This window comes from Panthera pardus, unplaced genomic scaffold (genome assembly GCF_024362965.1).
Source record: "Panthera pardus isolate Hobbes unplaced genomic scaffold, ASM2436296v1 HiC_scaffold_3, whole genome shotgun sequence".
Classification (NCBI taxonomy): domain Eukaryota; kingdom Metazoa; phylum Chordata; class Mammalia; order Carnivora; family Felidae; genus Panthera; species Panthera pardus.
The window spans coordinates 35,609,205-35,622,945 of record NW_026526876.1 but is presented as its reverse complement, the minus strand read 5'-3'; the positions used below and the strand labels follow the sequence as shown (position 1 = coordinate 35,622,945).

At 39.4% G+C, this 13,741-nt stretch overlaps 1 protein-coding gene across 4 annotated transcripts in view; it reads right to left on the bottom strand.

Annotated features, from left to right (window-relative positions):
- Positions 1 to 13,014, bottom strand: part of FBXL20 (F-box and leucine rich repeat protein 20) — a 100,759-nt gene extending 87,745 nt beyond the window's left edge. The window contains exon 1 of one of the 4 annotated variants that reach the window (XM_053892844.1): positions 12,630 to 13,014. In XM_053892844.1, coding sequence (XP_053748819.1) covers positions 12,630 to 12,677 — 48 coding nt within the window. In that variant the 5' untranslated portion in view covers positions 12,678 to 13,014. Of the gene's footprint in view, positions 1 to 11,792; positions 12,133 to 12,629 lie in introns of those variants that run through there. The other 3 variants (XM_053892845.1, XM_053892846.1, XM_053892847.1) reach the window with 3 other exon arrangements.
- Positions 13,015 to 13,741: the final 727 nt, after the last annotated feature.

Below are 13,741 nucleotides of genomic sequence, written 5' to 3'. Positions count from 1 at the left end.
AGGCTTTACAAACTTATTTTCAAGGTTCTACAAACACTTGTTAGACTGTTTTAATATCTCATTCCTAGTCTTCGTGAAGAATTATAGTAAATCAAGTTGTTGTTTTTTTTAATGTTTTTATTTATTTTTGAGAGAGCGTGACCCGGGAAGGTGCAGAGATGGGGCAGGAGACAGAGAATCCAAAGCATGCTCCGCGCTGACAGCAGAAAGCCCAATGTGGGATCTCACAAACTGTGAGATCGTGACCTGAGCTGAAGTCTGACACTCAACCAACTGAGCCACCCAGAAGCCCAGATCAGTTTTATTAGATGTATGGATTATATACTAACAGTTTTTGGCCCAACTGTAATTACACAGGTATCTTCATATTATTTACACAGAATATTTGTTCATGGCTGTTTAGGAGAGTCATGGCTAAGAGGCTAGTAAGTATGGCTAATAAGCCAAAGTACAGGTTCAATTCTCATTCTTTGCAATCCCCCACACAATTACTTTTCTCAATTCTATGGCCACAAACTCAAGTGTTAAAATCAGTTCTAACCAACATCTTATAAATGCCTGTTATGGATCAAAAGAAGAATAATGAATAAATTGTTCAAAACAGCCCATTCTTAGCATACGCTAGAGACAAGTATAACAGACTTCAAGTAACTGGATTAATGTTCTGGCTTTTATACTTAGCAATTTAATGTTGGGAAAATAACAGCCTTTCAGAGCATCTGCTTTCTTATCTATAAAATAGCAGAGAAATATTCTCCGTCTAACACATAAGATTTTTTTGAAGTTCAAATGAAATCAAATTAAAGAACATGTTCTTCAATATATAAAATACTATATTAATTTGTTACTTGAGAAATTCAAATATCTCTCCTTCTGAAGGGGGAGAGATGCCCTACACATATGAGGGTCAGCATTATGCAGAATCATTCATGAATTCCTTAACAAGACTTATTTATTGCCTGAAAACAAATGGAGCACCAGTGTATAACTACATACCATATAATGAATTCCTGGAACTACTGGTGAAAGAGTTACTTTCCTGTTACTCTTTTTCTAACCCTGTTTAACTTCAGTTTAAATCTCTGAGGAATGTCTGGCTTTAGAGAGAAGCAGTTACTCTGATTATTTGTACCATTTAGTGGTGCTACTGTTTTGTTTCCCTTAAAGATGTATCAGCCAACTCAAAGAAATTACTAATAAAAGCCTGCCTATCTTTCCCCTTGGTCTTCTCTTACAAATATAGAGAGAATATTACAGAGGAGGATAAGTAGTTACTTGTATTTTTAAAATTTTACACCTGACAGTGTAAATATTTTTAAAAGTGCTCATATTTTGAAAAGGCAGGGTCAATGGATTTTGTTTTCTTTTAAAAAACACTGTGAATGCTTTTCATGAAATTGGTTCTTATCACTCTCCCATACCTCTAACACTGCATTTACCAGAACGCACTAATTATCTTTCTTCCTTACTAGATTACAAACTCCCTGAGGCAGAGACAATGTTTTAGAGCTGCTCTGTACCTGTAACACAACACATAGTTGGTAGCTAAGTAAATTTTGAATAGTATTGAACTCCAACAGTATACCTTGGTTTTCTATACTGAGATTTTCTAATCCCTGGACAAGGTCAAATAAGCTTTCCTGAGCTCTCTGATGTTCTCCATAGCTTGAGAGGCTATATAGTGTGTTCTGGAGGTTTCATCGTGAAACTGAACGTATCTGATCATGTAAAACATACAAATTATAAAATGAGTATATTTTAGATGCCATATATTAGATACTGCACCTTGTTTCTAGGGCTAAAAACATCTAGGATAGGATAGAAACCTGAGAGAAGGTGTACTGATTTTAAGATGTCAAATTCATGGTAGGTAAGTCTCTTTTTCCATGGAATTCAGGTTGCAAATACAAGTTACCTTTATATCCCTTATCCCAGTGTTTCTTTAACAGAAATTTGTATCATTATCTCTAAGGAACTTCTAGGAAACTTGCATGCCAGAGGGGATGGCTTCAAGGGATCAGTATTGGACAAAACTTCACTGGTGATTCTGACACTCAGGTTGTTCCTTATTTAGCTCTACTGTGACATTCAGTTGCTATAAACGAAATTTAGTTTCACTTATTCCTCCTTAATAATGTCCATTTAACTCAAGGAATACTATTAGAATGAGTTTTAGGTTTAATTTTTTTTTAATTGAGCTATAACTGACATACAAGATTATATTAGGTTTTATCTTTAACATTGATCTAGTTTGTATTAAGTTAGGGAAATACATATTGGAAATCTTATTTTAGAGCTCTAAAGACAAAGAGAGGTAAGTGGATTTTCCCAGGGCTCACTGGGATCCCTTGAGATCTTGATTCCTATATTTGGCCAAACTTTTCTGTCTGGACCAGAGACTGATGAGCTCAGATGAAATTTATGTCACACAGGGCCTATAATCCACCCTTTGAGGCAAATAATCTAAATACAATTGTTCTTTCTTAAGGAATGTTTTGACCTCAGTGAGACTGCATTTTTTTTTTGTTGTAGAGATCTAGATTTGGGAAAATTCTTTTGTGTACCCCAGTCAGCTGTGACTAAGAATAACGAGTATTAAGTCCATTATCTTCCTGAAGTCACCATTCTGGGTAATACGTTATGAAAATTATAGTATTAAATAAATGTTTTAACTTATCCAAGAAGAATTCTGATATATGTCAGACTTCTTTCCTATGAATGCATTGCAGAAATAAGTTATGTGATTTTTTTTCAACATGGGCTTCTTTACATGCAGGACATGTAAACAATCTTCAAAAAGCTGGTAAGGATGAGTGTGGGGAAAGGGTATTAGCAATGCAGAGTTCTTTTTCAAAAATAAATGCATCTCTACTTGCCCATGTTCAGTCACACCATAGCTTTATTTTCTACAAATCAGTGAAGAAAGAATGACCAGTTTCTGGGTAAAAACTGACTGATCTAGTGTTTTAAATGTCAACTTACAATTTGGTGCCAAATTCTCATCTTAGGAGACATTTATCCACATTTGCCTAACAACGAATACAATAACAGTTGCAGTATCAACTCCAGATTGAAACACTGCTAAATTACTACTCTTCAACTAGACTGGTTAAAATTCATAGGTGTTCCTGTTTAATAAACCCAGTATATAAACTGAATCAGATGAATAAAGAGATAGTTACATTCTTTCCTTTATAATAGAATTTTCCCTTTAAATAGTAAATTCCTTTAAAGCATTTAAAATAATGATTTACAAAAAGTCTAATTAAAAACACCCTACTCCACAAAGTAATATAATAAGAGTCGTCATTTACTGAGTGCTTATTGTGTGGTAGACTCCACAGAGTAATATAATAATAGGCATCATTTATTGAGCCCTTATTGTTCAGTAGACAACTTGCTAAATGCCACATAAACATTATAGAATTAAATCCTTACAATCCAGTGAGGTAGGCATTATACACATTTTAGATATTGAAAATTTGAGACTCACAGAGATTACATAACTTGCCCAAGGTCACATAGATGGTAAGTGGCAAAGCCAGGGTTCAAACTCAGACTTCAAAGCTAATACTCTTAGATTCTCTCTATATAAATACCATACATCCTAAGAAAATGAATCACAGCACACTATACTCCAGGATATCACACAATCATTATATCCATTCCTCCTTGCCCTCTTGGCAAAGGTAATCATTTGGACAGATAAACCAGTTTGGGGTTTTTTTTGTTTTTTTCTCCCTTCCAGTGTCTACCTCTACTTTTATCAGAATTCAGGGCAAAAACAAGCAGGAATCCAAAGCAGAACATGGGTGGGGCACCTGACTGGCTCAATTGGTAAAGCATGCGACTCTTGATCTCAGGGTCATGAATTTGAGCCCCACACTGGGTATAGAGATTTAAAAAATTTAAAAATCTAAAAAAGCAAACAAACAAAAAAACCACAAATCAGAATATGGGTTAAGATCACACAGGCTGTTTTGTCTCTACTAACAATTGGAAACAAACAGATGCAAGAACACTGACAATAAACTGAATATCTAATCTCTAACCTAGAGCAAGTTGGGGGATTTATTTACAGACAATCACAGAATTTCCATGCCAGAAAGAACCTTACAGCTGCAATAATGGAGGTCCAGAAAGGACACACAGATACCAGTAAACACATATACACTATTATATACATATTATATACACACAGAACACATATTTATAAAATATATGTATGTGAGCACTTATTTCATAGTTCAGAACTGTATTATTTCCATTTATAAAATCCTTAAGACATCACCTTAACACTTTCATTCTCTTTCTCCTCAAATTAATTTCAAAATAGAACATTAAAATATATAAATGATCTGGTTCAAAAAATAAGGCAACAAAGAACGATTTAAAAAAAAAATAAGATGACAAAAAGAAAAGGATGACATTCTAACAGAGAACTCCGGAAAACTTTGCAACTAACACTTACAGTTAACATTAAATTGTTTATTTGTAGGCAACTGCAAATCCGTTTTCTTTTTCTGCTCCCCACCCACCTTGAAAGAGGAAAAAAGAAAACAAAAAAACAAACAAAACTGCCTCTTGGTTGGTAAACTGCAATTCAGTATACACAAGAGTTGGGAATGACCTTCCCAGGGCCTAAACTGTCAACCAAGGGTTACATATACATAAGAATAGGTACTTCATATTTAAAAACCTGCCCTAATCTAGAGATTTTACTGTTTTCTTTTTGCCTGTCTTTCCTGCCACATAAATTCCCTTGTTCTGCAGATTGTGAAGTAAACACTGAAGCACCCAGAATAGGTACACCTATGACTTCTTATTGCAAATTGTAAGTACAACTGAAAATGCTTTTCCACTTTTTTCCTTATAAACGATTGTTTAATTATATCTGTCCACATCCTCTAGTTGGTCAGGAAATCACAGTAACCAACAAATACCATAAATAGTTGGTATATCTGATTATATAAAATTGGGCAGGCATTTGCTATGTTTCTAACCTTCACCTTGTTGTTAGATATGACTTCTGTCTTAGCACCACAGTAATGCATAAGATCAGTTTGTTACTTCCTTTCACGGTATTCTATTTCCCTTTTTTAATTTTTACCAGAAATTCCTGGGATCAAGGACAAAAATGACAGAAAACATTGTCAATACATGTTTCAAAACTGGCTAAACTTTTTTTTTTTTTTCTAAATTCTTATCTAACGTGATTTAATTGTAACTTTAACCTCACAGCATCTTAAAAGACTGAGCAACAATGACTGAGATAAATGACATTTCCACGTGATTACAACTGTCAGATGAGGCTTATTAAATCCAAGAGAATACCATAAAATCAAATTCGAGGAAAAATGATTAGGGAATAGATGTTACTTAACCTACAGATATCACTCATATGCCTGCTAAGTAGTTATCAGATGTGTGCTGAAAATACCCAGCAAAGTCATTCTTTTAACAGAAAGTCTTCAAAAGCTAATGCAAATACGTTTTGGATCTATTTCCATTTGAATACATATCTTCATTTTTAAAAGTTATATAATTAAGCAAGATGAATCAAGCACAAATACCTTTGCACAGTTCAATACCACCACCTATTGTTAGTTGCTATTAAGTTAAAATCTTTTTCAAATGGGTCCAAGTGCACTAAGACATGAAACTATAAAACTAACTTGTATGCCTTTATTTTTCTGAGTCCGTTTTTGGTAGGGGTCTAAGAATTCACCAAGTCAGGAAGACCAAATAGGAAAACAGTGTAAAGACAACTATGCACAAGCAGCTAAATTTGGTCAGCTTAAGGGCATTCTTTCTTCTTCCTCCCTCCCTTGGATTTTCCTGGTGTAACGGAATATTTTATTTTGAACATCTAAAAATACTCTTCCAAAACCACAGTACTAGTTAGATTACTAAAAATTTTAATTCAGTTCCCAGTCTGTCACCAATTGGGAAACGGTAATCTAAGGCCTGGGAATGGAATTCTTGGCCTGTAACAAAAGTACTTAATAATTTGCAAGAAAAACTCAACCAAGATTTGAAAAGAGACACTCAGGATAAAAACAGAAGGATTTTAGAAATTAGGATTTAAAAAGTGACAATAACACTAACAGCTAAAACTGACAAATAACCTAAAACATAAGAATTTAAAAGTGTAAATACTTCTAAACACTTCTAATACTGATTTAATGAATGAAAATCTTCAATGTAGAAATAGATTACATCTAAGAATGTATGACTTAAATATCAAGAATACACTCTGTAGGGGCCCCTGGGTGGCTCAGTTGGTTAAATATCTGACTGTGGCTCAGGTCGTGATCTCACAGCTCTGGAGTTTGAGCCCTGCATCGGGCTCTACACTGACAGTGCAGAGCCTGCTTGGCATTCTCTCTCTCTCTCAAAATAAATAAATAAACTTTAAAAAAAAAAAAAAAAGGAATACACTTTGTAAGGTTTTTGCAAAGCTAAATATTTTTAACAATTTAATGGAAAACATAATTTTCAAAGTGTAATGGCTTATGCAGACTGTACAAAGAAACATCTTGATTTTTAAATAATGAATGACTACAATATAAGTACATGATTAATGTGCCATGTTTCAAAGGTAAAAAGGACCCATAATTATACAATAAACATCAATAACACTATAAAAAAAAAAAAAGATTGTCTGAATGGGCCCCCAAACCTCTAATTTGGACTTTGTATAATGTTAGATAACTGCTTTCAGACAAATCTCAAAAGTGTTATAACAAACAAACAAACAAACCTTACTGTTACTAGTACTCTTTCCCATTGCAAGCCTTTTCAAATAGAATGAAACAAATGGCTGTCACCCACTGGAAAAATGTGTGACATTTTCCACGTGCACCAATTTGGAAAATATGGTTATTTACTATGCAGAATGTTCTTTAGATTAGAAGATAAATCCTTATGGGAGAAAAAGGTAATTACTGCAGCCTTAGCAGTACTGTGCAACTCTGCTTCCAAACTTTAACAATATACTGGAGTGACTGTTTTATTTTATTTTTTTATGTATATTTTACTTTTGAGAGAGAGAGAGAGAGAGAGAGAGAGAGAGCAGGGAAGGGGCAGAGAGAGAGGGAGACACAGAATCTGAAGCAGGCTTCAGGCTTCGAGCTGTCAGCAGAGCCCGATGCAGGGCTCAAACCCACGAACCTGTGAGATCATCACCTGAGCTGAAGTCGGACACCCAGCCCAGCCAACTAAGCCACCCAGGTGCCCCTGGAGTGGCTGGTTTAGAAGAAACAGCCAACGAAATATGGTCCTCTGCTTTTATTAAAAAGTTACAGATTCATAGGATTCTAGAACAAAAGGAACCTTAGTAATTGATTCTAACTTCCTTGTTTTGCAAAGAAGGGAAATGACCAAACCGGAGAAGCAAAAAGAAATGACTAAAGTTATAGTTAGCTGATGGCAAACATCAAGATTAACTAACATCATCAGTTGTCTCGACTCGTAATGCAGTATGTTCTTTCTGCCATACCACATTTTATGATTTTTCTTATTTTGGACAAAATGATTTGATAAAACGAAGCAGGCAAATAAGTACTACAATCTAATCTTACAGACTAAAATATTATACAATTATCAAAGCAGCAGTGAGGAATAATGAAAAACAATAGTGAACAGGGATTCAAAGTACTCAAATTGGAGCTTATCAATTCCTAACTATGTGAATCTTAACATTTCCAGGCACTGATTAAACAGTAAATTGTATCTGTGATGTTGGTTAATGTTTTCAATGTAGATAATGCTAGACTTTTTAATAAACTCAAATAAGATAAAAATTTTCCTCTAATAGTACTATAACCTTATAATGGAGCTACTAAGAGAATGACAAAATAGACAGGTTTTACCGAAAAAATCTAAACTTAGATTCAAGGGCTAGCTTATTTACACATGTCTGTCACTAATCTCACTGAGTGTTAAGATAACATGTTATAATACTTAAAATGAAGGACAACTTCATTCTTGATAGCAAAGACAAAATGAAATATACTGAGTGAAGAAATTTAGGAAAGTTCTTTTCCATACTTTTTATGGGCTTTGATGCTATGTTATGCTAAAAACAGAGCAGAATGACAGAGTGAAGTTTAAAAAATGCAGATTGGAATCTTGGCTCCCCCCCCCCCCCCCCTTACTAGCTGTGCAACTTGAACACTTCTTAGGCCCTAGCTTTCCTCAACTGTGAAACAGAACCATGAGACTTGGAAGTTACTGAAGTAGGGGCACCTGGCTGGCTCAGTAGGTAGAGCATGTGACTCTTAATCTCAGGGTTGTGAGTTCAAGCCTCATGGTGGGGGTGGATCCTACTTAAAATAAAAATTAAGAAGTAAAAAAAAAATAAAAGAACTGAAGTAAAACATCTAGCTCAGTGTCTGGCATGCAGGATGCAATAACTATTATTAAGTTACAAAGACAATTTATCAAAATTTGCCACAAAACAATGTGCACTGTAAGTTATGCAATAAAAAGTATTTAGATGAAGACTTTCAACTGAGAGACACATTATTCAGAGTGCATTATGCTAGCTTTTCGGGTTATTTTGTAGAAATTTAATGCCAAAGTGATACAGCAAAGAACAACAATAATTTTCACATCTCTGTATCTTTTTAACTTTAACCCAGCTGTCATCTACTCTGGCTGTTTCACAGCTACATATCTGACTAACAAGTACTCTTATCTCTTCATTTTAACTTAAAAATTTTTTCTACACCTATAGCCCTGAGCGTCAGATTTAAAGTGTGTGGTCTGCAGTTACAACATCCAAAAGAATAATAATCAGAATATTCCTTAAAGAAAGATTTTAATGAATCAACTATAAAAATATAAACTTCAGTTATCTTTCACCCAGAAAAAAATGCGGCTAAGAAAAAGAAAACAGTCTTTCACTTTCTGTATTAATCATAATTAATCTGAAATTAGTTATTATTTGCTACAAAAAATGTCCTCAGGGATTGGCTATCTGCTTACAATCATAAAATTATCAGTCCTTTAAAAACCATTCTGAAAAAAAAAAAAAAAAAAACCCATTCTGTAATTTTGAGAATTAAAACAATAATTTGAGGGTTGCCTGGGTGGCTCAGTCAGTTAAGCATCTGACTTCTGCTCAGGTCATGATCTCTCAGTTCACAAGTTCGAGCCCTGTGTGGGGCTCTGTGCTGACAGCTCAGAGTCTGGAGCCTGCTTTGGATTGTCTCCCTCTCTCTCTACTCCACCCTTGCTTGTGCTCTCTCTCTCTCAAAAATAAAATTTTTTTTAAAACATAAAAATAACACGATGTCATGTTTTAGATACGAAGAGACTGTTTTACCTTGTCTACATCTTTTATCCATTGGAACTAAATATTTAAAATGTTTTCAATGAATTAGCAATAAGTTTACTACTTCATGAGACCATTTTATTGTTTTACTGCTTGTAAATTAGGTTAGTAAAGAGGTAAATGGGGAAAAGAAGAGGTAAATGACTTTATGAAATATTCAGATAATGAAACTCATTAGCACATATCATTTCCACCCCTTCCCATTTGTATTCTGGCATGGACCACTTCACATCATAATAAAGGACTAAAATGTTTTCTTATAAACCAAAAGCGAATCATAAATACTGTACAAGGAGGGTTTTTTTAATCCCTTATTTAAAATTTTTTTTTCATGTTTATTTATTTTTGAGACAGAGAGAGAGAGAGAGTGAGGTGGGGGAGGGGCAGAGAGAGAGGGAGACACAGAATCCAAAGCAGGCTTCAGGCTCTGAGCTGTCAGCACAGAGCCCCACATGGGGCTGGAACCTGTGAAGTGAGAGATCATGACCTGAGCCTAAGTCCAATGCTTAAAAGACTGAGCCATCAAGGTGTGCCCCCCTCCTTTTTAAAAAAATCTTATCAAATACCTTTAGAAAGCTTCAGTTGCTTTAGTTCAAGGTAATAGATATACTTAATTAGGCAATATTTTTATTATAGTATCAAGACTACAGGTAAACTACAAATTAAAATAGAAGCTAAGGGGAGCCTGGGTGGCTCAGTTGGTTAAGCGTCTGACTTCGGCTCAGGTCATGATCTCGCGGTCCGTGAGTTCGAGCCCCGTGTCGGGCTATGCGCTGACAGCTTAGAGCCTGGAGCTTGTTTCAGATTCTGTGTCTCCCTCTCTCTCTGACCCTCCCCCGTTCATGCTCTGTCGCTCTCTATCTCAAAAATAAACAAACGTTAAAAATTTTTTTTAAATAAAATATAAGTATAAAAATAAGATATAGCAATGCAATTTTAAAACACATACTACAAAAAACTCCTTCCAACAATAATTCATGCAGTCTAGAAGAAAACAAAATGATAAAGAGCAGACTTCAGTGGCAAAAGGCTATCCTCCACTCAGATCTTTGGTATTTGGGTTTCTCTTTCAGGATTCCTGTTAACTGCTAAAAGTCTATTCAGTAATTTTAAGGATGGTCTTGACTTTTACAGTAGTACTGAATGTGCAAATCACCAAAAATTAAGCTTATTGGGTCTCTCTACATTAAGGCAAACTAAAGTTCTATTAAAGTAAACACCAAATCATATCTACTATGATACTTCCTTCCTATGATTAAGTTAAATATGAAAATTCTGAGGCCAATTCCTTGATTTTCTCCATTCCTCACCTGCAACAGTAATATTGTAGAGCAAACCAAGGAATAGACTAAACTGAAGACCCTCAGGTAACAATTTCACCTTCTGCACCTAGCCGGCAAGTTTCCTGAAACTTCTGACTGTCTTACAATTTCATCCTTCAAATGGAAATGAAGAAACACACCAAGTGAGATGTACACCGAGCTCTGAGTGATCCCAGGTCAGTTTGATTCTCTGCCAGAAAGGGCCAGGTAACATTTACTCTTCTTGTTGTAGCAGTTTCTTTCTCTTATCAATAAACCCCAGTAAACCTTGTGGTATATTACCACACTACTGCAATTCGTCAGTACTTAGAATATACTTCACTTCCAAAGGAATCACTTCCCTAACACGGACTTCCCTTCACTAAAGACACTTTCAGATGTTTTCCTATTTCCTCATCCAGTCGTCCATTCCACAGCTATAAACCTCCCGCCAGAGGAGGAAGAGTTCTTAAAGAATGGATTTTCTGAAGTCTCTCAGGCCTTCATCCCAATCTCAAAGCCTGTACACATCTGAGAGTTCCCAGAAACAATGAGCTACAAAAGTACAGACTAAACGGGAAAGAAGAGGAAGTATCAGAACAATACCCAAACCAAACACAGCACCAAAAACCCGTGGTAGTCTCTATCATCCCAGTCTACCAACCCCCACTTCCCTAGAGTAACCAAACAAGGGCTTTCAAACTCGGAGAAATGGCCCCCTGGCCCATAATTTCCCTCTCGTTTCACGAAGAAGGTGGCAGAAAGAAAAGAAGCAAGCCGGTAGATCGGAGCTGTGATGCTTTTTCTGCCGAGTGGAGGGAGGCAAGCCAAGGGTTGTGTAAAGAATGGAAAGCTGAGTGATACTGGGGGGAGGGGGGAATTAGGGCGCCAGAGCTAATCCCTTGCCGGGGCCCGCTGGTGGAACAGGCTGGAGGCGACCAGCCGGGAAGACCAGGGAAGCTGGGCTGCTGCATTGGGCTTTTGGGTCGAGAGAAAGGGGAAAGAAGTCTGGCAGCCCCAGCGGTCGGTGGATGACGGCGCCAGGCAAGGGAGGCGGCTCTGTGCGGAGCGAAATTTTCGGGACACAAGAGCGGGAATCGTTTTGTTCACGCCGCCCCAACCCCCCCCCCCCACCTCTCCCAGGCTCACACCTCAAACCTGCTCTTGGTCACTCCGTTCACGTCCCTCCTCATGGGGTCGGCGGGTGCGGCCGGGGCCGGGTGCTACGGCGTGCGGAGTGCAAAGACTGGGGGCCCCGGGCAGGCCCGGGAGTTCCGGGACCGGGAGGAGGTGGAGGAGCGGCGGGCAGGGGCCGTCAGCGAGGAGCAGAAACCTCTCGGCTCCGGCGGGGCCTCCTCCACCTCCCGCAGAGCCGGCGGCTGCGACGACTGCTTGTCGCTAGCTCTTCTCTCCCCTCAGCCTCAACTTCAACCCAAAACAAAAACACTCCCCACCTGCCAGCAACGCCGTTCCTCATTGGGCAGAGCCGCCTGGGCCTCGGAACGGCGTGGGGAGGGGAGGAGGAGGAGCGCGCCGCGGCGGCGGCGGCGGCGGCGGCGGCGGCGCGGGACCACCCCTCCCCCACTCCCGGGCGCAGCCCGCGACGGTCCGCCCGGGAGCAGCCGGAGTGCGGCGGCGGCGGCGGCGCGAGCCCGCTCTTGCCTCCAAGGCACGCAAGCCCACCGCGAGAAGCAGAGGCAGGGAAGTGCCTATCTGTCTGTGTGTATTTGTGTATGGGAGGGGCTGTGGGGAGGGTGCGAGTGCGCGCGTGCTCGCGGACTCGCGAGTGAGGAAAGCAGGACAACTGCAGATAGTACCGGAGCCCATCTAATCCCCTTCGCGGGCAAACAGCACGCACCAACCCAGCAAGCACTTGAGCTTTCTGCCTAGTCCTCCCAGTCCCTTAAGACTTGTCTCTTCTTCCCCAGTAGCCTGTGCATCCACACACGTCCTTCCCGGCCACCCAACTCCCTTCCCCTATCACTCACTGTCGCCTTGAACCCAAAGTGCAGCAGGCGGTCCCTGCTCGGAGCCATTTTCCTCCTTTCTGGTTGTCTCTAGGTTGAGGCAGTGCTGCTGCTGCCGCCGCCGCCGTCGCCTTTGCTGTCGCTGCCGCCGCCTCCCCCGCCCCCGTGGATTGCATTACCGGGTGTTGCAGGGAGGCCTGGGGGGCCGCCGCAGGGCGTGGGTCTCCCTGTGCATGGATCAGCAGGATGGGGATGGGGGGTGGGTAATTGCGCTACCCTCTGCTCCGGGAATATGCAGCGAGGCCCCACCTCGCGTCTTGGGGTCAGGGCGTTCAGTGCAGGAGCTGGGCGACCCTTCCTTTTGGCTGGGGGAGGGGCGCGCTTTGGTGTTGGGGGGGGGGGGGGGTTGCCTGGCGAGGCTGAAGGGCCTTTGGCTTCCCCCGCCCCTCCGCCACCAGACGCCGCTGCCACCCAATGGGCTCTAGTGCCTGCCCGTCCTCCAATCGGGGCTCTGTTTGGTGAGAACCTGATCCTGACGCCACTTTGGCGGGAGAAACAAGCGTGTTTTAGCGAGTAGGCGGGCGCGCTGGCCGAGTGGAAATTGCGACATTCAGCTGACTCCTTGGTTCCTATAAAAGCTAGTTTGTGTCATCATATTATTATACTTTAGCAACACCAGCCCTCAAGGTCTCGAAATTTATGATCGAATTTCTATGGATTAGGGAATACGTTTACTCTTTTAGAGCGACAGACTACAGAATCATGCACCGAAGATGAAATAATAGAAACTATTGTAAATTCGAGCAGTCCTGGCAACATCATCTCCCCTAATTCTATTACAAAGTATGTGTTTGTCTTCATATCGCTTTTAAATCGCAGTTTTAGTGACTGGATTGTTACGAATGTGGTTTGAGAGAGTTTATTTAAAAGCAACTTGTGCTGGAGATCTTTTTAAAATAGGGATATTCATGCTTGAAGCTTTATTACCCAACTCTTTTTTTTTTTTTTTTTTTTTTTTAACTTTTTCGTGTTTATCCTAGAAAGGGCTTCCTGAGCAAGGAACCAAGCTTCGGAAAGTCATTCTCAGGCCCACAAACTCAGTGATCTAGAGGTTATATTCTTTTCCCTGATAC